Source organism: Trichechus manatus, unplaced genomic scaffold (assembly GCF_000243295.1).
Source record: "Trichechus manatus latirostris isolate Lorelei unplaced genomic scaffold, TriManLat1.0 scaffold00032, whole genome shotgun sequence".
Classification (NCBI taxonomy): Eukaryota; Metazoa; Chordata; class Mammalia; order Sirenia; family Trichechidae; genus Trichechus; species Trichechus manatus.
Window position 1 is genome coordinate 9,867,610 of NW_004443968.1, and position 23,711 is coordinate 9,891,320.

The 23,711-nt window shown below is 36.6% G+C and overlaps 1 protein-coding gene and 1 non-coding gene across 2 annotated transcripts in view; one reads left to right on the forward strand and one right to left on the reverse strand.

The window, feature by feature from the left end:
- KIAA0825 (KIAA0825 ortholog) overlaps window positions 1-23,711 on the reverse strand; it is a 281,773-nt gene that overhangs the window by 221,592 nt on the left and 36,470 nt on the right. Inside the window, exon 3 of the mRNA XM_023730118.1 lies at window positions 9,908-10,047. Within this exon, the coding sequence (XP_023585886.1) occupies window positions 9,908-10,038 (131 nt within the window). The 5' untranslated portion in view covers window positions 10,039-10,047. The remainder of the gene's footprint in view (window positions 1-9,907; window positions 10,048-23,711) is intronic.
- On the forward strand, window positions 9,525-9,632 carry LOC111820292 (U6 spliceosomal RNA). The gene has a single exon (XR_002823847.1). It is a non-coding gene; the product is annotated as a U6 spliceosomal RNA (small nuclear RNA).

Here is a 23,711-nt window from a genome sequence, read left to right on the forward strand (position 1 = left end):
TTAAGACATCGAACTTAATCAATAAATGTTGTGTGTGTTCTGACTGCTCCACTATTGGGCATTGTCCCATCTCTCTCCCTCTCCTTGGGTCTCCCTATACCCTGAGACATAACAATATTGAAATTAGGCCAATTAATAACCCTACAGTGGCTTCTAACTGTTCAAGTGAAAGGAAGAGTCACACAACTCTCACTTTAAATCAAAAGCTAGAAATGATTAAGCTTAGTGAGGAAGGCATGTTGAAAGCTGAAATAGGTCGAAAGCTATGCCTCTTGTGCCAGTTAGCCAAGCTGTGAATGCAAAGAAAAAGTTCTTGAAGGAAATTAGAATTGCAACTCCAGTGAACACATGAATGATAAGAAAGCAAAACAGCCTTACTGCTGATATGGACAAAGTTTTAGTGGTCTGGATAGAAGATTAAACCAGCCACAATATTCCCTTAAGCAAAAGTCTAATCCAAAGCAAAGCCCTAACTCTTTTCAATTCTATGAAGGCTAAGAGAGGTGAGGAAGCTACCGAAGAAAAGTTTGAAGCTAGCAGAGGTTGGTTCATGAGGTTTAAGGAAAGAAGCCGTCTTCATAACATAAAAGTGCAAGGTGAAGCAGTAAGTGCTGACGTAGAAGCTGCAACAAGTTATCCAGAGATCTAGCTAAGATAACTGATGAAAGTGGCTACACTTAACAATAGATTTTCAATGTAGATGAAACAACAGCCTTATATTGGAATAAGAGGACATCTAGCACTTTCATAGCTAGAGAGAAGTCAATGCCTAGCTTCAAAGCTTCAAGGACAGGCTGACTCTCTCGTTAATGGGCTAATGCAGCTGGTGACTTTAAGTTGAAGCCAATCTCATTTATCATTCTGAAAATCCTAGGGCCCTTAAGAATTATGCTAAACCTACTCTGCCTGTGCTCTGTAAATGGAACAACAAAGCCTGGATCACAGCACATCTATTTAGAACATTGTTTACTGAATATTTTAAGTCCACTGTTGAGACCTATTGCTCAGAAAAGATTCCTTTCAAAATACTACTGTTTATTGACAATGCACCTGGTCACCCAAGAGCTCTGATGGAGATATACAAGGAGATTAATTGTTTTCACGTCTGCTAACACAATGCCATTCTGCAGCCCATGGATCAGGGAATAATTTTGACTTTCAAGTCTTACTATTTAAGAAATACATTTTATAAGGCTATTGCTGCCATAGACAGTGATTCCTCTGATGGACCTGGGCAAAGTAAATTAAAAACCTGGGGAGGATTCACCATTCTAAACGCCATTAAGAACATCCGTGACTCATGGGAGGAGGTCAAAATATCAACACTAACAGGAGTTTGGAAGAAGTTGATTCCAACCCTCATGGATGACTTTGAGGGGTTCAAGACTTCAGTGGACAAAGTAACTGCAGATGTGGTGGAAATAGGCAAGAGAATTAGAATTAGAAGTGGAGCCTGAAGATTGAATTGCTGCAATCTCATGATAAAAGTTTAATGGATGAGGAGTTGCTTCTTATGGATGAGCAAAGAAAGTGGTTTCTTGAGATGGAATCTACTCCTGGTGAAGATGCTGTGAACACTGCTGAAATGACAACAAAGAATTTAGAATATTATATAAACTTAGTTGATAAAGCAGCAGCAGGGTTTGAGAGGATTGATTCCAATTTTGAAAGGAGTTCTACTGTGGGTAAAATGCTAACACACAGCATCGCGTGCTAGAGAGGAATCTTTAATGAAAGGAAGAATCAATCAATGCAACAAACTTCATTGTTGACTTATTTTAAGAAACTGTCACAGCCACCACAACCTTCAACAATCACCACCTTGATCAGTCGGCAGCCATCAACTTTGAGGCAAGACCCTCCACCAGCCAAAAGATTATGACTTGCTGAAGGCTCAGATGATGGGTACCATTTTTTAGCAATAAAGTTTTTTAAATTAAGGTATGCACATTTTTTTTAGACATAATGCTACTGCACACTTAACAGACTACAGTATATAACTTTTACATGTACTGGGAAACTAAAGATATTTGTGTGACTTACTTTATTGTGATATTCACTTTATTTCGGAGGTCTGGAACTGAACCCACAATATCTCCAAGGTGTGCCTGTACAACCTCAAATAATTTAAATATTATGTGAAAATTAAGTGTAATCTTTGGAATATGTATTGTCTCATGAATAAACATGGCTAAATTTATAGAAACCATTTGCCTAATACCCTCCCACAATATAAAACTAGTATCTCCTCCTACCTGCATCTCCTGGATTATGACAAATTATTTTGTCTCTGGTAGTACTTCCTGCTCTTTCTTTAGGTTAAAAACAAACAAAACAAGTAGCAATCCTGCACCAGTACCAGCAAAACTTACTTCCCGAGGTAAACACAGAGGTTGTCCGAAATCAGAGCATAGAAATGTAAAACAAACTCTTAATGATATATCTATTCAATTGAGCATTAGGAGGTAAAAATATCATTTTATGTTATATTGTGAGCCAAAGAAAACTTCTTTACCTCAATATCTTGTTGAACTAATATTAGTATTCAATTCAGCTAAAAAAATATTTCACTGCTATGTGTACTTTTCGGTTATTGAACTAACAGAGTCTGTGGATACAATATTCATAATACTCTTCTCTTGGGCAGGTTATTTACCCTCTTATTACTGATTTTGCTACGTCTTCACAGTAAATGATTCGCCATCACTGACTTCCACTGTCAGACTCAGGAGTCACCAGCTCTGACTTGAATCGAAACAGGGATGGAAAAGTGAAAATGGTCTGAGAGAATGACAGCCTCTCCTGAAGGGCAGGTGAAGGTCAGTGACTTCTGGGCACACTGCTCCATTCCTGTGAATCACTGTTTGGGGGAAGTGAAAGACCTTGTGGCTCATAAAACCTGATGATATTAAAAAGAGGGGAGGAATTCACACTTAGATGTCAGGGTCACTGCTAGAATTACAACTTTAAAAACTCAAGTATAAGGAGAAATACCATATTTAAAAATGAATTACTAATGTATTTTTCTTTTAAAAGTATCATGAAAACCCATATCATACAGATGTTCATTACTTATTCAATGTACACCATTGGGAGATAAATCGAACTGTTAGAATACAAAAATGCCAAGGGTAATTCAACAACTGCAGTGTAAGTGTGGCATAACTGATGCGTCGTGACATACAATTTTCTAAAAGCTATTCTGTTAGAAGGCAATAAATGAGTGCATAAATGATTTATACTCTTCTGAACCATGGTTATTATTCAGTATTTTATTTTAAAAATACACCCTATACTATTATATTTATTCTCTAGAGTATAATAAAAACATAATTGAATTTGATGAAAAATAGCCTTGATTCTAAATGTAGCATACAGCTCATACTGCTACTTCCTTATTTTATCCCTTACGAAGATCAATGGTCACTTGAGGTAGTTCTGCTCTAGGTTCGTTATAATACTTGGGCAATAAAACATTTTTAATTCAAAAATTATATCCTTATATACCATACGATATTATACTTTTTTAATACTAACATCTGAGTTTCAACCTAAATAACAATTTATGAATGCAAAATATAATATTTTAATCAGTTTTACTTTTAAATATGATTTCTCATTGACCAGGTAGGGCAGGAAAATAAGTTCAAATGGTTTAGCAAATAAAAATGAAGCAGTCTATAAAAAAAGCATCAGAGTCCAGTGACTTGCCTTGTTTGGACAAAAATATCCTTGTGAAGGGAGAAGGTGACCTTTGAAAAATATTTAAAATTTGTTTTAATATAAGAATTTCTGGAATGTAGATAAATGATTTGTTTATCTATATTACCTAATATAATTTTCATTTGTAAGTTCCTTTGAGTTAGAAACTGTGTCTTGCAATATATATACATATTTAGTTGGTGGTGCAGTTGTTAAAGCAATCGATTGCTAATCAAAAGGTCACCCATTCAAAACTGCCAGGGGCTTCTTGGGAGAAAGATGTGGCAGTCTGTTTCTGTAGAGATTTACAGGCTTAGAAACCCTATGCGGTTGCCATGAGTCAGAATGAACTAGAAGGCAGTTGGTCTTTTTTTTAATATAAATTACATAAATACATAATTATACTAAGGTTTAACATAGTTGTTTGATATTTATATGTAATATCAAATATTGGAAGTCATAAAAAAAAAATGGAAAGCATAAAGATCAACATCCGAGGCATTAGTAAGCTGAAATGGACTAGTATTAGCCATTCTGAATCGGACAGTCATATGGTCTACTATGCTGGGAATGACAAATTGAAGAGAAGTAGCATTGCATTCATTGTCAAGGAGAACATTTCAAGATATCTCCTGAAGTACAACACTGTCTGTGATAGGATAATATCCATAAACCTAAAAGGAAGACCAATTAATAAAACTTTTATTCAAATTTAGGCACCAACTGCTAATACCAAAGATGAAGAAATCGAAGATTTTTACCAACTTCAGCAGTCTGAAATTGATCAAACACACAATCAAGATGCATTGATAGTTACTATATTTTTATGCAACTAACACGTGTCTTCTACGTTTGTTTGCCAACCATGTCCTCCACCAGCGAGATATTTTACTCAGTGTATTATGCTAATTTTTTTACAGCAACATGTAAAAAAAAAAATTGGCATAGCAGCACTTGTGAAAACACCTCATGGGAGGGAGGGGGTGATTGGCAAACAAACACAGAGGCGTGCATTATTTGCATAAAAATAACGGTACTGGTGATTGGAATGCAACAGTTGGAAACAAAGAAGAAGGATCAGCAGTTGGAAATATGGCCTTGGTGACAGAAACAATGGCAGAGATCACATAAAAGAGTTCTGCAAGACCAACAACTTATTCATCAGAAATACCTTTTTACAACAACACAATGACTATACACGTGGACCTTGCCAGGTGGAATACACAGGAATCAAATCAATTGCATCTGTTGAATGAGACGATAGAGAAGCTCAATATCATCAGTCAAGACAAGGCCAGGGGCCGACTGAGGAACAGACCATCAATTGCTTATATGCAAATTCAAGTATAAGCTGAAGAAAATTAAAAAGTCCACAGAAGCCAAAGTCTGACTTTGAATATATCCTGTCTGAATTTAGAGACCATCTCGAGAATATATTTGACACGCTGAACACTAATGACCGAAGACCAGAAGAGTTGTGGGATGACATCAAGAACATCATACATTTGACCTCACTTATACAAAAGACAAGAAAAGGCAAATGCATAGAGACCAAAGTTTATTATTGGTTAACAGGGGTGGGAGAGAGAGGGAAAGGGGAGTTAACAGTGTTGGAAAAATCTCATTGATTAAGGGTAGGGTTGCACAGGCAATTACTGTAATTGCTGTCAATAAGTTATACACCTGTAAAAAGTTGAACTGGCAAAAGTGGTGTGATATATATATTTACAACGACAAAAAAAAAAAAAAAAAGAGTAGCTTCTTAGGCTGATTACCTACAACCAAAAACCCCATGAGATTTGGTTCCTTGGCTTGGAGGTTTAGGGTCATGGTTTCATGGGACATCCCATTATATCGGCCTAATAACATGTTAAGTGTCTCTATTCTACCTCTTAGTTCTTTGCGTAGTGTCTGGGGTCTTAAAAGCTTGCAAGCGGCCATTCAAGGCAGGACAATTGGTCTCTATTTACATGGAGCAACAGAGGAAGAAGAGTCAGGACAAGAGGAGGACATGAAATGCATGGCTAATTGCTTCCATGAACAACTGCCTCTTTTGCCATGAGACCAGAACTGAATGGTGCCTAGCTATCATTACTGAACATTTTGATCAAAGAATCTATAGAATAATCCTGATCAAAAGGGGGAAAATGCAGAATATAATTTCAAATTCTCATGGACTTCAGACTTTCTGGAGCCAAGGGGGCCAGATGAACTCCTGAAACTACTGAGATAATCTTTAAAACTTAAACCAAAAATATCACCTGAAGTCTTCTTAAAGTCAATAGTTAAGCTTAACTAGTAAAAAATGTCTGCCTTGAGCAGTATGCTCTTTTAAGAACTATATCAAAATGACAACAGCAACTGGAAAGAATAGCTATGAAACTTAGAGGGTAGTGAATGTACGTTAATGGGGGAGGAATAACTCAGAAAACAAGGGTGAGAATGGTCATACAACTCAAAAAATGTAATCAATGTCACTGAATTGTATATGCAGAAACAGTTGAATTGGTGTATGTTTGCTGTGTATATTCTCAACAACATTAACAACAAAAGACAGAACATCATACGTGAAGAAAGCAAAAGGTCATTAAAAAAGACAGGAAAGAAAGACCAAAATGGATGTCAGAAGAGACTCTGAAACTTGTTCTTGAGCCAGAGTAGCTAAAATGGATGGAAGAAATGATGAAGTAAAATAGCTGAACAGAAGATTTCAAAGGGCAGCTTAAGAAGACATGGTAAAGTATTATGATGAAATGTGCAAGTCCCTAGAGTTAGAAAAACAAAAGGGAAGAACACGATTGGCATTTCTCAAGCTGAGAGAACTGAAGAAAAAATTGAAGACTCGAGTTGCAATAGTGAAGGATTTTATGGGCAAAAAAATTGAATGAGCCAGAAAGCATCAAAAGAATATGGAAGGAATACACAAAGTCACCAAACCAAAAAGAACTGCTCAATGTCCAACCATTTCAGGAGGTAGCATATGATCAAGTACTGATGGTGCTGAAGGAAGAAGTCCAAGCTGCACTGAAGGCACTTGTAAAAAACAAGGCTTCAGGAACTGATGGAATACCAACTAAGATGTTTCAACATATGGATGCAGCGCTAGAGGTGCTCACTTATCTATGTCAAGAAATTTGGAAGACAGCTACCTGGCCAACCTACTGGAAGAAATCCACATCCATGCCCATTCCAAAGAAAGGTCATCCAACACAAAGTGGAAATTATCAAACAGTATCATTAATATCACATGCAAACAAAATATTGCTGAAGATAATTAAAAAGGATTGCAGCTGTGCATCACGGGATTGCCAAAAATTCAAGCCTGATTCAGAAGAGGACGTAGAACAAGGGATATCATTGCTGATGTCAGATGGATTCTGGCTGAAAGCAGAGAATACCAGGAAGATGTTTACATGTGTTTTATCGACTACGCAAAGTCATTTGCCTGTGTGAATCTCAACAAATTATAGATAACACTGCAAAGAACAGGAATTCCAGAACACTTAACTGTGCTCATGTGGAAACTGTACATAGATCAAGAACCAGTCACTCGAACATAATAACAAGGGGATATTGCGTGGTTCAAAACTGGAAAAGCTGTGGGTCAGGGTTATATCCTTTCACCATACTTATTCAGTCTGTATGCTGAGCAAATAATCCGAGAAGGTGACTACATGAAGAAGAACACGGCACCAGGATTGCAGGAAAACTCATTAACAACCTGCAATACGCGGATGACACAACCTGGCTTGCTGACTTGCTTGCTGCCAGTCAAGTTGACTTGAAGCACTTACTGATGAAAATCAAAGACTACAGCCTTTGGTATGGATTATATCTCAACATAATGAAAACAAAAATCCTCACAAATGGACCAATAAACAACTTTATGATAAACAGGGAAAAAATTGAAGTTGTCAAGGATTTCATTTTACTTGGATCCACAATCAGTGTCCATGGAAGCAGCAGTCAAGAAATCAAATTACTTATTACATTGGGCAAATCTGCTGCAAAAGACCTCTTTATAAATTTTAAAAAGCAAAGATATCACTTTGATGACTAAGGTGTGCCTGACCCAAGCCATGCTATTTTCAATCACCTCATATGCATGCAAAAACTGGACAATGAAAACGAAGACTGAATAAGAATTGACACATTTGAATTAGGATGTTGGCAATGAATATTGAATATACCATGGACTGCCAAAGAACAAACAAATGTGTCTTGGAGGAATTATAGCTAGAATGCTCCTTAGAAGTGAAGATGGCAAGACTTCATCTCACTTACTTTGAACATGTTATCAGGACAGACCAATTACTGGGGAAAGACATCACGCTTGGTAAAGTAGAAGGTCAGGAAAAAGAGGAAAACCCTAAAGGAGATGAACTGACACAGAGGCTGCAACAATGCGCTCAAACAGACCTACAATCGTGGAGATGGCATAGGACTGGGCAAAGTTTTGTTTTGTTATACATGAGGCCACTAAGAATCGGAGTCAACTCAATGGCACCTAACAACAACATCAAATATAATCTATAGCATGGCTGTTGTTGACGTTAGGTGCCATCGAGTCAATTTTTTCAACTCATAGTGATCCCATGTGACAGAATAGAACTGTCCCATAGGGTTTTCTAGGCTGTAAACTTTATGGGAGTAGACTGCCAGGCCTTTATTCCAAAGAAGCTCTGTGTGGGTTCAAACCACCAATCTTAGGGTTAATAGTCAAGAGCTTAACTATTTGTGCCACTCAGGGACTTCTGAATTCTAGTTATTTATGCCCATTGTTATGATGATGAAGAATTAACTATATTCTCATGAAAAACATGAGGAAACAAACATTAGATGAATATTTCCCATGCAGGGTTCAGTTTCTTCGAAAATTCAATATAACTAAATCTTGGATTTTAAAAAAGAAAATACTATGTATCGTTGTACATTAGAAATTTTTACTGTGGTTTGCACATTTTTAACCCACACAATATGAATTATTAGAACGTTTGACCAAATGATTCAAATAAGTGAACTGTCTTACTATAAACCCCGTTGCTATCAAGTCGATTTCAACTCATAGTGACCCTATAAGGCAGAGCAGAACTGCCCCATAGGGTTTCCTAGGAGTGGCTGGTGGATTCGAACTACTAACATTTTAGTTAGCAGCCATAGCTCTTAACCACTACGTCACCAGGGCTCCTGTCTGACTATAAACCAAAAAAACTCCATTGAGTCCAACTCATAGCGACCCTATAGGAGACAGCAGAACTGCCCCATAGGGTTTCCAAGGAGCGGCTGGTGGATTCGAACTGCCAACCTTTTGGTTAGCAGCCGAGTTTTTAACCACTATACCACCAAGGGCTGTCTGACTATAGGACACACTAAATACATATGAGGACAAAGTCCTTTTTATCAAAGGACATGTGTTAGTAGGAAACTACTTAGTTGTCCCTGCTTCCCCCAATGTTTGGTAGTACTACCTCTCGGAGTAAGCGATGGAGGCTGAATTTGACATATGAACTCTCTATAGAGTACCTTGTCTCCTCATGTAAGTGGAAAGAAGACTTAAAAGAACAAATGTTATGTAAAAATAATTTATTTTTAATATTCTGTTTTCACAACCTCAAGCAATCCAGGGCCTTATACTACCATTCTATTTTAACATCTTAATTTCAGAATTTTAATTTTTGAGCTTATTTTATAACTCTAAATATATTAATGAAAATCTGGGACATCAATACTGGCAAACTAAGAAACCACTAACAGCCATTCAATAAACTTATCTATTTGAAGCTAGTGGCTACATTATCTAGTTTTATGAAAAGTACTAACCAGTGCTCACTTCGGCAGTACGTATACTAAAAATTGGAACAATACAGAGAAGATTAGCATGGCCCCTGCACAAGGATGACACACAAATTCAAGAAGTGTTCCATATTTTTTAACAATGTGTATAAATTTTTGTATGAGAAACTAACTTTAACTATAAACTTTCACCTAGAGCACAGTAAAAAAAATTTTTTTAAATTACTAACCAGATGAAGATAATTGTGTTAAATTCTAAAGGGGAGGATCTAAACAATTTTTTTTCAGGAAATGTAATGATATTTAAAAATCTAAAATTATCTAATAGCAGGAGACACTAAAACTAGTCTAAGTAAACTTCATGTAAATGAAACATGAAACCAATTTGTTTTAAATAATTAGCAATACTTACCTTGTAGCATTTTGTTCAATCTTTTCCTCAATGTCACTGAAGATCTGCTTAAACTCCAAGTCTCCAGGAAACGAGTTTAACAAACAATGTAGGTCAAAAGAATTAAGGGAATATTCATCTCCCCAATCCATTCTGAGGAACTAGAATAAAGAATAAAACATGTTAGTTTCTCAAAAATGGAAAAAACAAAAACAAAACTAAAGTTGTGATACTAAAACCAGTAATTCCCATATACGTATAATGAAATATAGCAGTAGGAGAACTAGGGTACTATTAAGACAGGTAGCGTGTTTTTTTATTTAAATTTCATGAGGTATGACCTAATCTTCACACTTCTCCTTTGGTTTGAAAGCTGAACAAAATAGCATCCTTTGAGAGTACTTAAGCATCCGCTGCTTCTCACTGTAACCAACAGCTGTGAAATCACAAAGCCCCACAGACCACTATAAGCAGCGGTGAGTGCAGCAAGAATTCAAAACCTACCCTCCACTCTTGTCAACATACTGACCTGGACGTTGTATCCTCAGATATTTTAAAGTTTCACCACCTGGGCCTATATACATGTGAAGGGAAAATTTTCCTTGAGTTTTTCTCCAGCACCCCTTGACAACCTCAGTATGAGTAAATGATAAATATGCTTCTGCTTCTAAGAGAACATGGATTTTCCCACTATCAAAGCTTCATTCATTCACTCATTCCACATATATGTAGTGAATGTTTGGGATGTATCAGGCACTGCTGTAGGAGCTGGGGATACAGCTGCCAACAAGTTAAAGCCCCTGCTTTCATGGAGACTTCATTCTGATGAGAAGACAGATTTTAAAAACAGATTTTATCAAAGGTCACATGATGAGGGTGCTCTGAGGAAAAGTAATGCAAGACAAACTAAGAATGATGGAGTTGAAGCAGAGTGTGAACTATTTCATCTAGGGATGTCAAAGAAGGCCTCTTGAAGGAGGTGACGTTTGAGGAGAAAAAAAGTGAAGAAACAAGTTATAGGAGAAGAGATGGTGGGAAAGGCAAACTCGCTTAACTAGTCTGGCCAAGAAGTGCCTTTTATCACATCTGCTCATATTTCACTGGTGAAAGATAGTCACATGACCCCACCTAGGTGCAAGGCTGGGAAATGCAGTCACTGGCTTGGCATCTGATTCCAGGAAAACTACACATGAACAAGGATCATGAATCTATGGCAGCGTAGACAGCTAGCTGGCTTTTCTGCTATCGCTATTCATTTGGTTAATCTTCCTTCTTCTCTTTCATGCCATTGATTTGCCTCAAATGTCCAATTATTCTTGGTTATCCATTCTTATTTACAAACAAAAGACTTGGTGGAAACATACTGGTAGTTAGTTAGGATTTTCTCTGCAGTTATAAACGTCATTTTACCCAAAAGGTATTTCTTCCAGAATAGGAGCATTGATTTCAGATAGTGTATGTGGTTGTATATGTACTGGCAAGCTTCTCTTTAGGATTTGTGGACAGAAGCAAGCACATAACTGATGAATTGTACAAATGAATAGGCCAATATTAATACCTAGAGTGAATGTTTTGGTTTAGTTTTTTTCCCCCACTTTCGGTTAGGTCTGCCTCTTTGTTCATTCCCAGGACTTTGTAGAGGTCTGGAAGTAACTTAGGCTCTGTTCTGGTTCTCACTTTGGTCAATACCATGCTAGGTGCCCTACCCACCTAGATCTTCAACTTTGTTTACAAAGCACTTCAAATTGGCAGCTGCTACAGCATGATGAGAGAAGAGACTGATTTGTTTAGTTGCTCTTAGACATTTCTTTAACCTTTTTTGATCATTAAAAAACATTTCTAAAAGAAGGACAGCTGTGAGTGCTGATAATAGAAGAGACTGCGACAAATTAAGTACTCATTTTAAGTTAAAAGCAAGATATTCCCGATAAATTAATGAGCGGACTATCTAGTAATTAAATAATTAGTAAGGATGTGAAGAGTTCACTTAAATTTTTTAGATATACTCTACTAAATATTATGGGAAAAATGAAATGCTAGAGAGGTAATGAAAAATTTGTATATCTGGGCATATCCTTACTGAATGTCAAATCTTGTAAATAATTTTTTTTTATTGTGTTTTAGGTGAAAGTTACAGCGCAAATTAGGTTTTCATTCAAAAATTTTATACACGAATTGTTTTATGACATTGAGTTGCAACCCCGCAATGTGTCAGCACTCTCCCCCTTTCCTTTCCTATGCTGTGTTCTCTGTGTCCATTCATCCAATTTTCCTGTCTCTTCTTGCCTTCTCGTCTTTGCTTTCGGGCAGGTGTTGCCCATTTAGTCTCATATAATTGATTGAACTAAAAAGCACGTTCCTCATGTGTGTTATTCTTTGTTTTACAGGCCTTTCTAATCTTTGGCTGGAAGGTGGACTTTGGGAGTGGCTTCAGTTCTGACTTAGCAGGATATCTGGGGCCATAGTCTCGAGGGTTCCTCTAGTCATTGTCAGACCAGTAAGTATGGTCTTTTTTTGTGAATTTGAATTTTGTTCTACATCTTTCTCCTACTCTGCCTGGGATCCTCTATTGTGATCCCTGTCAGAGAGGTCAGTAGTGGTAGCCGGGCACCATCTAATTCTTCTGGGTTCAGGCTGGTGGAGGCTGTGGTTCATGTGGTCCATTAGTCCTTTGGACTAATATTTGCCTTGTGTCTTTGTTTTCTTCATTCTCCTTTGCTCCAGATGGGATGGGACCAATAGATGTATCTTAGATGGCTGCTTGCAAGCTTTTAGGACCCCAGACGCTACTTACCAATGTAGAATGTAGAACATTTTCTTTATGAACTATGTTATGCCAATTGACCTAGATGTCCTTCGAGAAAATGGTCCCCAGCCCTCAGCCCCAGTTACTTAGTCCCTCAAGGCGTTTGGATGCGTCTAGGAAGCTTCCATGACTTTGCCTTGGTCAAGCTGTGCTGACTTCCCCAGTACTGTGTGTTGTCTTCCCTTTAGCAAAGTTAACACCTGTCTACTAGTTAGTGATTTCCCCTCTCCAACCCTCCTCTCCCTCATAACCATCAAAGATTGTTCTTATTCTGTGTGTAAACCTTTTCTTGGGTTTTTATAACAGCGGTCTCATACAGTATTTGTCCTTTTGTGATTGACGTATTTCACTCAGCATAATGTCCTCCAGATTCATCCATGTTGTGAGATGTTTTGCAGATTCATCATTGCATAGTATTCCATTGAGTGTATGTACTATAATTTGTTTATCCATTCAGCTATTGATGGGCACTTAGGCTGTTTCCATCTTTTTGCGATTGTGAATAATGCTGCAATGAACGTGGGTGTACATATGTTTATTTGTGTGACAGCTCTTTTTTCTCTAGGATATATTCCTAGAGTAGGACTGCTGGATTGTATGTTATTTCTATTTCCAGCTTTTTAAGGAGGCGCCATATCATTCTCCATAGTGGCTGTACCATTTTATATTCCCACCAGCAGTGCATAAGGTTCCAATCTCCCTGAAGAAACATATTTTTAAATAATTAAAAAATAACATACACATTTTAATTTAACTCAGTGTGGTAACAGTGTGGTGATTATAACATTCTGTGCAGTATATTTAATACTGAAGCTTAAAATAAAATTATTACCATATTTTAAAAGCATTTTTATTCTTTTGATAAATGGCAGACTGTTATTTAACCATTCATAATTCTGTATTATTTCCACAGAAATGTGGGTGATTAACCACCATATACAGAACTGAACAATCTGTTGAGAAGGGAAACCTAGCTATGAGTTATTTAGTTTACTAGAGTTCATTTTGTCACATTCTTGTTTGTTACCTTAGCGTAGAAAGGGTTCCCTTCTAAGTCAAGGGAAATGCTGATCTATTCTTCTCTCTAAATAAAAATATTTTTCTTTACTTTTAAAATTATCCCAAGCAACTATACAAAGCTTTCCCATCTTGAATTATAGGGTTAATCTTTGGGCTTATTATGCTATACATACATATATATATATATATATATATATATTCTTAAAGGAATACTGAATACAGTTTTCATAAGCATTTTCTATACTTGTATAGGTCTTTTCTTTCTGTCTTTCTCTAAAGGTGAAACCCATTCCTAAAGCTAGTAATGAGAAACAGGGCACTGTCATGTTTGTATGATTTTACTGAGATATGTTGTTGTTGTTAGGGGCTGTTAAGTCGGTTCCAACTCTTAGGAACCCTATGTACAACAGAACGAAACGCTGCCAGGTCCTGTGCCATCCTTACAATTGTTGTTATGCTTGATCCCTGTGTCAATCCATCTTGTTGAGGGTCTTTCTCTTTTTCGCTGACCCTCTACTTTACCAAGCATGATGTCCTTCTCCAGGGACTGATCCCTCCTGATAACATGTCCAAAGTACGTGAGACGAAGTCTTGCTATCTTTGCTTCTAAGGAGCATTCTGGCTATACTTCTTCTAAGACAGATTTGTTTGTTCTTCTGGCAATCCATGGTATATTCAATATTCTTCACCAACACCTTAACTCAAAGGCATCAATTCTTCTTCAGTCTTCCTTATTTATTGTCCAGTTTTCACATGTGTATAAGGCGATATACTGAGATAGACCATATAAATACAAGTGACATATAACTAAAACCAAACCTGTTGTTGAGTCAATTCTGACTCACAGAAACCCTACAGGACACAGTAGAACTGCTCCACAGGGTTTCAAAGTTGAAAACCTTTAAGGAAGCAGACTGCCACATCTTTCTCCTGCTGAGCAGCTGGTAGGTTCGAACTGCCAACCTTTCCGTTAGAAGCCAAGCTCTTAACCACTGTGCCACCAGGGCTCCTTTCATAACTAGCGAAATAATAAGAGTTTGACCCTACTTATTCAAGAGACTCAGACCTGGATGTTTATGACACAAAAAAACAGTTTAGGTATATTCAAAGACAGATTAAAATATTACTTTGTGCTCTCATTTTTAAATTCCTCTCAAAATATATAGTCAAAAAATGTGTTACATTGATAATTATCAAAATCACCTTCCTTTCTTTTAAAGAACACTTAACTATAAAGTCTGTTAATGCTTAGCTATTAATATGTTAGCAATTAATACTTCTATCACTTCACAGTTTATAAGAGAGGTTGCAATCTTAATTCACTTCATCTAGCATTCCTAAAGGACTAAAGTTTTAAAACAACATAGTACAGGAAATATATATTAACATATAAATTAGGAGTTTTGCTTACTTCATAAAAGCATTCACTTTAAAATTACTTTAAATCAAAGCTTGTTTAGTGTACTTCAAATATGACTGTGTTTAGAAAATTCATTTCAACCAGCAGTAAAAGAAATGAAATAAGAGTAATATTTTAATTCTATTTTTGTATCTATTATCTTTTTCTTACAGTCTCTGGAATAGGAAGAGAAAATATAAAAAAGAGAGGGGATAACGAATGTGGAGGATAGTATAGCACAATGGTTAGGAGATACTGGCTTTGAAATCACACCAACCTGGATTCATCTCCTTTCTCCATGATACACTTTTATGTGACTCCACATGAAACAATGAGTAATAACTACATTATATATAGTTTTGGAGATTAGGGATTTTTTTTTTTAATTGTACTTCAGGTGAAGGCTTACAGAACAAATAGTTTCTCATGAAACAGTAGTACACATATTGTTTTACGACATTGGTTAACAACCCCACAACATGTCATCCCTCTAACTTCTCAACCTTTTTTTTTTTTGGTGAAAATACACATAGCCAAAGATACACCATTTCAAAAATTTCTACATGCACAGTTCAGTGACATTGACTACGCTCTTCCAATTGTGCTGCTATTCTCACTTAAGATGAAGGCTTACAGAACAAAATAGTTTCTCATTTAACAGTTACTACACATGTTGTCCTATGACAATGGTTAACAATCTCACAACACATCAACAATATCCTTACTCAACCTTGGGTTCCCTATCACCAGCTTCCTTGTCCCCTTCTGCCTTCTGGCCCTTGTCACTGGACTACTGTACCTCATTAGTCCCATTTGGTTTTACGGGGCTGTCCACTCCCAGGCTGAACGGTGAACTTCGGAGGTAACTTCACCACTGAGCTAAAAGGGTGTCTGGGGGCCATACTCTCGGGGTTTCTCCAGTCGCCTTTAGGCCAGTAAATCTGGTCTTTTTTTTTTTTTTGTGAGTTAGAATTTTCTTCTACATCCTTCTCCAGCTCTGTCCAGAACCCTCTGTTGTGATCCTGGTCAGAGCAGTTAGTGGTGGTAGCCAGGCACCATCTAGCTGTACTGGACTCAGTCCAGTGGAGGCCTTGGTAGCTATGGACCATTAGTACTTCAGACTAGATTAGGGATATTTTGACCAAACCTAGAATTAACCTGAATCAAAGAACTCAGAGATGAATCAAGACCTTCCAAAATTTAAAATCCACTAGGTTTTGAGGAAATTATTCATTGCTTTCCAAAGAAAAAGTAGCATAAGAGACTTAGAAGCTTCTTGGACAAAAAATAGTGCTTATAAAGTATTTTGATGACTAGTAATATAAATGAATGAAAAATTTAAAGATTAAATTACAACAAATATACAGAAAATAAATATTAACAAGAAAAAAGGCTTAGGCAAATACAGTGTTAGTTTGGGTATATCAAAAATACTTGAAAACTTGTCTAAAAAGTTTTGGAAAGTTTGTAACACTAATGGATCTCCTCATCTTCAATTATTCATATGTGCTAATTTATTATCCTAAAATGAAATAGCTGGAGTTTTCATCATAAGTCCTATTTGAAACTTCAAAGAAGTAGTCTTGGGCTAAAGCTTTATTTCCATCAGAGATTTTACTTAAAAAAAAAAAAAGTTTTAATATTTGCCATTTATAAAGTCAATTACTTCCAAAGACAGAGTAAACACGCTGTTGTGTGTCATTGATTCTGACTCATAGGGGCTCTACAGGACAGTGTAGAACTGCGCTATAGGGTTTCCTAGGCTGTATTCTTACGGGAGCCAGGTCTTTTCTCCCAAGGAGCTGCTGGTTGGTTCAAACCGCTGACCTTTTGGTTAGCAGCTGAGAGCTTAACCATTGTGCCACCAGAGCTCCTTAGAATAAGCATAGATATGCCATTTTAAAATACTAATATCCTCATACATTTGGATTGTCTCTCATAGTCTCTTCCAATAAAAACTGTGATTTCTTATTTGCAAACAAATATTTACCTATCATCTAATTTTAAGAAGTTAATTTGAAATTACAGTTAAAAAAAAAACTTAATTTTAAATGGTAGAAAATTCTACGTCCATCAAAAAAGTTATTCCAAAGCCTCATTACTTCCACATCACTAATGAGTTTGATATCTTCATATCTCCCTAACAGCTCAACTAGTTATAGCTACTTTCAGAATGTTGTTGTTATCGTTAGCTTCCATCAAGTTGGCCCCAACTCATAATGATCCCATGCACAATGGGACAAAATGCTGCCTGGACCTTTGCTACCCCATGATCAGCTGCAGATTGGACAATGTTCCATTGTTATCCATAGGGTATTCACTGGTTGATTTTTGGGAGTAGATCACCAGGCCTTTCTTCCTAGTCTGTCTTAGTCTGGAAGCTCTGCTAAAACCTGTTCAGCATCATAGAAACACACAAGCCACCACTGACAGACAAGTGGGGGCTATGCATGAGGTGTACTGGCCGGGAATCAAACCTTTGTCTCCCAAATGGGAGGCAAGAATTCTACCACTGAACTACTAATGCCTCATAATGTCAGAATAGCCATTGCTTAATCCAATGGCCAAAATTAGCAATAATGAATTCAGTTTCTGTATATATTTTTTTATTAATCTGGACAGTTCTACTTCTCACATGGTAAGCATTCAAAAACTGTTGCAAGAAAATTTCACTTTTATAATGAAAAGATTTGATTGGCTGAGGGTTCTTATAGAGTCCAAACTTAATCAAGATTTTGTTTGTAGCCAGCCTGTCTGTAATAAAGCAACGCCAATACTCTCTTCTTCATAGGTGTCCTAATTTGTCAATACTATAAAGCCTTGTTAATTCAGACTCTACAAAATTCAAAATTAAAGAAAATATGTGTAGAAGTCAGCTTAAATATACTAGCAAAAATGACATAATAATTGACATGATCTGTTGTGTATCTACTATGTGCAAGGTACTTCACATACGCTATCTTCCCGAATCCTCATAATAACTCTACAAGATAGTTATTATTCTCATTTATAAGGGAGCAAACTTGGACTCAGAGATTAAATAACACATTCATGTCACACAGCTACCCAGTGTTAGGGCTAGGGTTTGAACTAAGACCTCTTTGACTCTAAAAGCTGGAAGGTGCTAGTCTCTTGAGAGATGAACAAGTTTTAGTGAATACAAAATGTAGTTTTGTAGAAACAATATAAATCAAACTATTAACATGGTTATTCCTGGATGTTGGAACTATGGTTGATATTTATTTTCTACTTTATACTTAGCATTTTCCTATGTTTTCGCAGTGAGTACATTTTACTTTGTATATAATCAGAAAAAGAGAAAAAACTTAGACGTAATTGCCCCTGCTCTCAGGAGTCTTATAATCCTTTATTTTACATTTTCCATCTGTCTTAATTCGCAACGTCTTCCAACCTTAACACCTCTCTCTTGCCAATCCATATTTATCATTTCTCTCAAAATCTAATTCAAAACTTACTTAACTCCAAAATGTCTTCCTTGACTAAGATCATTTCAGTAACCTTTATACATTACGTTGTGGTGTTTGTACTTCCAAATACTTTAAAGGAAAATATCTCGTTTTGTATTACAGGTAGTCCTCAATTTATGACAGGGTTCTGTTCTGACATAAGTCGGTTCTGATATAAGTCAAATACCTCAGGTTTTTTTTTTTTTTTTTTTTTCCAGTTTTCATTATTGCCTTTTATTACCAGTATCTTTATAAATCTGATCTTTGTCTTTGGGGATTGGAAACATTACATATAAACTTAGAAACGTATTTTACACATACACGCATTAAAAAATACATAAATCATAAAAATTTACCCTGACAATGAATAAGAGTTGGACGACATTGACATTTTGTCAGTTGCGGTAATAACGCCACTTCTGGAAGGTTATGGATTATCTGGATTATAGCTGGGAATAGGGATGGCATTTCTAGTCAGAAAATTAGTGACAGTTATCTGCATGGTCCTTTTCTTTTTTTCTTTATATGTTTTGAGGTGATATCTCACTGCTTCCTGAATCTGTCTATGGACTTCAGCAAAGTGATCAGGGATCAGCATTTGGGTCCATGTTTTCTAGCAACTGGAGTCCCTGATTTAGTTTAGAAAACTTAATCTGTACAGCAGTGTTTTGAACAGTAAATCATATAAATGAACACCTGTGAGTGAACATCTGAGAATGATAACATCAGCAAAGTATGTGCTGCAACACTGTACTACATGTTACTAATCATAAGATGTCCAAAAAAAACAGCTGGTCGTAAGTGCGGTTTGTCATAACTCGAATACATCGTAAGACGGGGGCTACCTGTATTTTGATACTGAATGTGTATAGTGTGTCCTCCAATGAAAGCAGTTCTGGAGTAAAACAATAAGCTGAAACATGTTGAGGATTCAGATGATGTCGGTGACCACGATTTTGAAGGGATCCCAAAATACACGGTTGTGTGATTTTCTCTGTTTAACCTCAGTATAGTATTTAATCAACAAGTACAAAAACCAAATTAAAGGAATATTATTTCATAACAGTGATAAGGTACAAGAATAATCTTGGTTCAGAGTTTTCACGTGATCTGTATAGATCTGTGACGTTTCCGTATCTGTGATAAGGTTTAAAGGTGACAAAGGAAAGAGAAGCAAGATTCACTTTTAAAAGTGAAGAGGCAGCATGTTTAAGATACTGTGGGACAGGGTAAGAGAAAATCTGAGGGCAAAATAAAATTAATAGGATGAGAAAATTAGCCTAAAATGAGTGCACAGGGATGCACAGGACCAACATGAGAAAGAAATAAAGGAGGGCAAGTAGACTGTGGTGGGTGATGCAGAACATTGGACTTAGAAGTTTTCTCACTAAGATGACAGTGATCCCTGCAGGACTGTGGTGAGGAAGAAGTATGCAATGAAGTGGGCACAGGCACAGACACCAATTCTTCCAATTCCTTGCATGCACTCCACCGGCCCAGTGTGTCTAACACTGCTGGGCATCGTGAAGGAGCAGAGAGAGAGAGCAGATAATCTCTCCTGTCAAGTAGCACAGAGAGAGAGAGAGGGAAAAAAAAAAAAAAAAAAAAGAGAGAGAGAGAGAGAGAAGGGAAGCCATAGAAAGGTCTCTGCTATTTTCTAAGCAAAAGATAACTACAGCCTCAACAACAGAAAAGTAAATGATTGAGGGATAAACATAGTTTGGCAAATACTTTGGTGGTATTTCAGAAAGGTGGAATTAACCTTAAAAAAATTAAGTGGAAAGAGGGAGAGGTTATGAAGTTGTGGGTCAATCTATAGCTTTATATTTTGTCTATGTTCCTATACTTACAAATGCTAAATTCTCATCAGGGAAACAATAATTTGACACGAAAAAGAATGAAGCCTCTTATCCTAATAGATGGTCAAACAAAAATAGAAGCCATGACTTTTCAAAATACAATAACTTTGTTTTTGAAATTGCCATTCCACAATACTGTTTTTAAATTTTCATTTCTGTGTTTCTGTTCATTATTTTTCTGTAAGATTACAAAAAACAGGGTTCAATATTTCAAACACATATTACCAGGCAATCTAATATTAATTATTGCCTTTTAAAATGATTAAAGAGTTATGATTGAAAAATTATACCTGAGCCAAACATCTGTAGATCAAGTTTCAGCCCTAGGCAAATTATAATAACAGTTGAGTTATAAATTCTCAAGAATAGTGACTATAATAAAATATGAACATATTATAAGTACTGCCAGAAAATATTACAATAAAGCAATAAAAATAATCATACCTTATGTGATCAAAACAAAGCTGACAAAAATAAATTTGGAATCTAATTTATCCATTTCCATATTTTAAAATAATATCTCTATACTAGTGTCTCTTTTTCTCTCACATAATGATTAGAGACCTTATTTTACTTTTCTTCTGTTTGTTCTAAACTCCAGAGTGCCATTCTTCTTATGACCAACCAATGTATGTTTAAAGACGACTGAGGAATGGTAGAAAAACAAGCCACTGGGAAGAAATACACACTGAAATTGAGTAACGGGAAACACTGGGAACATGTGATGTCTCCAGTGTGAGAAAGCTCAGTGATAGGGTTCATATGCCTCTCAGAAATGTGGACAGACTGTGGAGTTAGTATGTTCACAAGCTATGGCTTTCAGGAAGTCCTACCACTCAGTATCAGTGTCTAACCTAAAATAAACACTGTTAATGAGCATAGTAAGGAAATGGGGTATTTTGATTAATTAAAAATAACGACATGCTTTCATATATAACTGAATAAGCTTCAGAATGTTGCGTGATAGTAAAACACATTCAACTCTAAATGTCACTGAACCAAGAATCGGTAGATTGGAGTCCTGATCCAGGTTCTGCTAATCTCTGTGTGAGCATGGGTAGGTCACTCAAACTTTCTAGAGGGAGTTGGCTTTCCTCACTTATAAAATAAGGTGGTAGATTTATTAGGCTGTAAGGAGCCCTGGTGGCAGCAGTGGTTAAGAGCTCAGCTGCTAACCTAAAGGTTAGCAGTTCGAATCCACCAGCTGCTCCTTGGAAACCCTATGGGGCAGTTCTACTCTATCCTACAGCATCGCTATGAGTCAAAATCAACTCGACAACAATGGGTTAAGGTTCCTTCTCCGAAGCCCTGGTGGTGCAGTGGTTAAATGCTCGGCTGCTAACCAAAAGGTCGGCGGTTTGAACCCACCAGCAGCTCCCTGGGAGAAAGATGTGGCAGTCTGCTTCCGTACAGCCTTGGAAACCTTATGGGGCAGTTCTACACTGCCCTACAGGGCTGCTATGAGTCAAAATCAACTCCACGGAAATGGGTTCGGTTTTGGTTAAGGTTTCTTCTAGCTAATAATCTGTTGTATTCTGTAAGGAATGGTAAGGCAGACATATTTCTGACCCCCAAATTAGCTCTTCCAAAGGACCTGGCTGTTTCATTCATGATACCATCGGTTTTCCTGTTCCTTACATTCCCAAAGCCATTTTTAACTCTTCCTTTTTCTGGTGGGCCTTGGCCAGGCCTGATACATTGAAACTAAAGTAGGCTCTATGACTTAGCAAGAAATAATATGTGAAGAAGGAACTTGGAGTCAATAAGAAATTCTTTCATGGTAATATCTAGTCCTTTGCACTGATACTCCACACCCCCTTCCAAACACCCTGGAGTTCCACAAAATTTTCTAAGAAGCAGCTAGCCCATGTTTCTGGGTTCCTATGACCCAGCAGACTCCCACTCAACACAAGATGTCCGACACCAACTGACTCTGAGCATGCCTTTATGAGAAAAAAGGTGACATTAGGGAATCATATCCTTACACGTCATCATAGATCCTTGATTTATTATTCATTGTATTGACTGGTTGCCAGTTTGGTAATAAAGCAAAGTGGAAATAAACTCTGACCAGGTCATCATTCTTAAACCTGGACCAGCCTTTTGTTGTTGCCTAGCTTATTCTCACTTTTCCATCTATACTTAGACACAAAGTAGTCTTTCTATAGCATTCACAAAGGCCTGTCAATATTATATAATTCATATTTTAATATTTACTACATCTTGACAATTTTATGTAGTCCTGTGAGCTTATTCATTGAGACATAGATTAAAGCTATGATGACTAAATAATAACAATAATAATAATAGCAACTAATATTTATGTAGTACTTATATGGGCCATCGGTGTTCTAAACACTTTGTAAAAAGGAACATATTTACTCCTTACCACACTCCATTAAAATAGGTACTATTATAACTCCACAATTAGATGTAAAAACTGAGGCACAGAAAGGTTCATGACTTGCCCAAGATCACTTAGATAGTAAGTGGCAAAGCTGAAATTCATGCTGCCTTTAAAGCCCGTCCTTAATCACAATGCTACAAACTATCTCTTTGTATAGACTCGTACTTAAAAAAATATATATTTTACCTCTTTGAGTTGACTAAGTTACTGTCATACACATTTGACAGCCCTCCCTACAATCATTATAAATCTTCTTCACTATGAAGCCTATATAATTGAAAAAAAAATACATTTTTAAGGCTAGATCTTACCCTGTGATGTTTTAGAGTTGCCAGCAGAAGTAGCACTTCTTTTCATAAATTGTTGAGAGTTGAAATTTTATTGTTTTAACCTCCCCAAAGACTGAAACAAGTCTCAAATGGATTTCAATTTGTTGATAGTCATTTAAAATATCTTATACGTTGAAATCTTACATTAGGAAATAAGAACTTGTTGTTCTATTCAATTTATTGTCTCAAGTTTCACTAATATATTAGTTTTTCCCACACAGACTGCTATGCCTTCTACTAATAACTGTGTAAGTTCTGAAGTTCTATAATTATATGGTGTGGAATATCAATATACATCTGATAAGTACTCGTTCTCACATACCACAGCTATTAAAATTCCCTTTTTAAAATATAAAATACTGTCCAACACCCATTCCTGATAAAAACTCTCAATCAAATAGGTATAGAAGGGAAATTTCTCAACATAATAAAGGGCATCAATGCAAAACCAATGGCCAACATCATTCTTAATGGAGAGAGGCTGAAAACATTCCCCTTGAAAACAGGAACAAGACAAGGATGCCCTTTATCACCACTC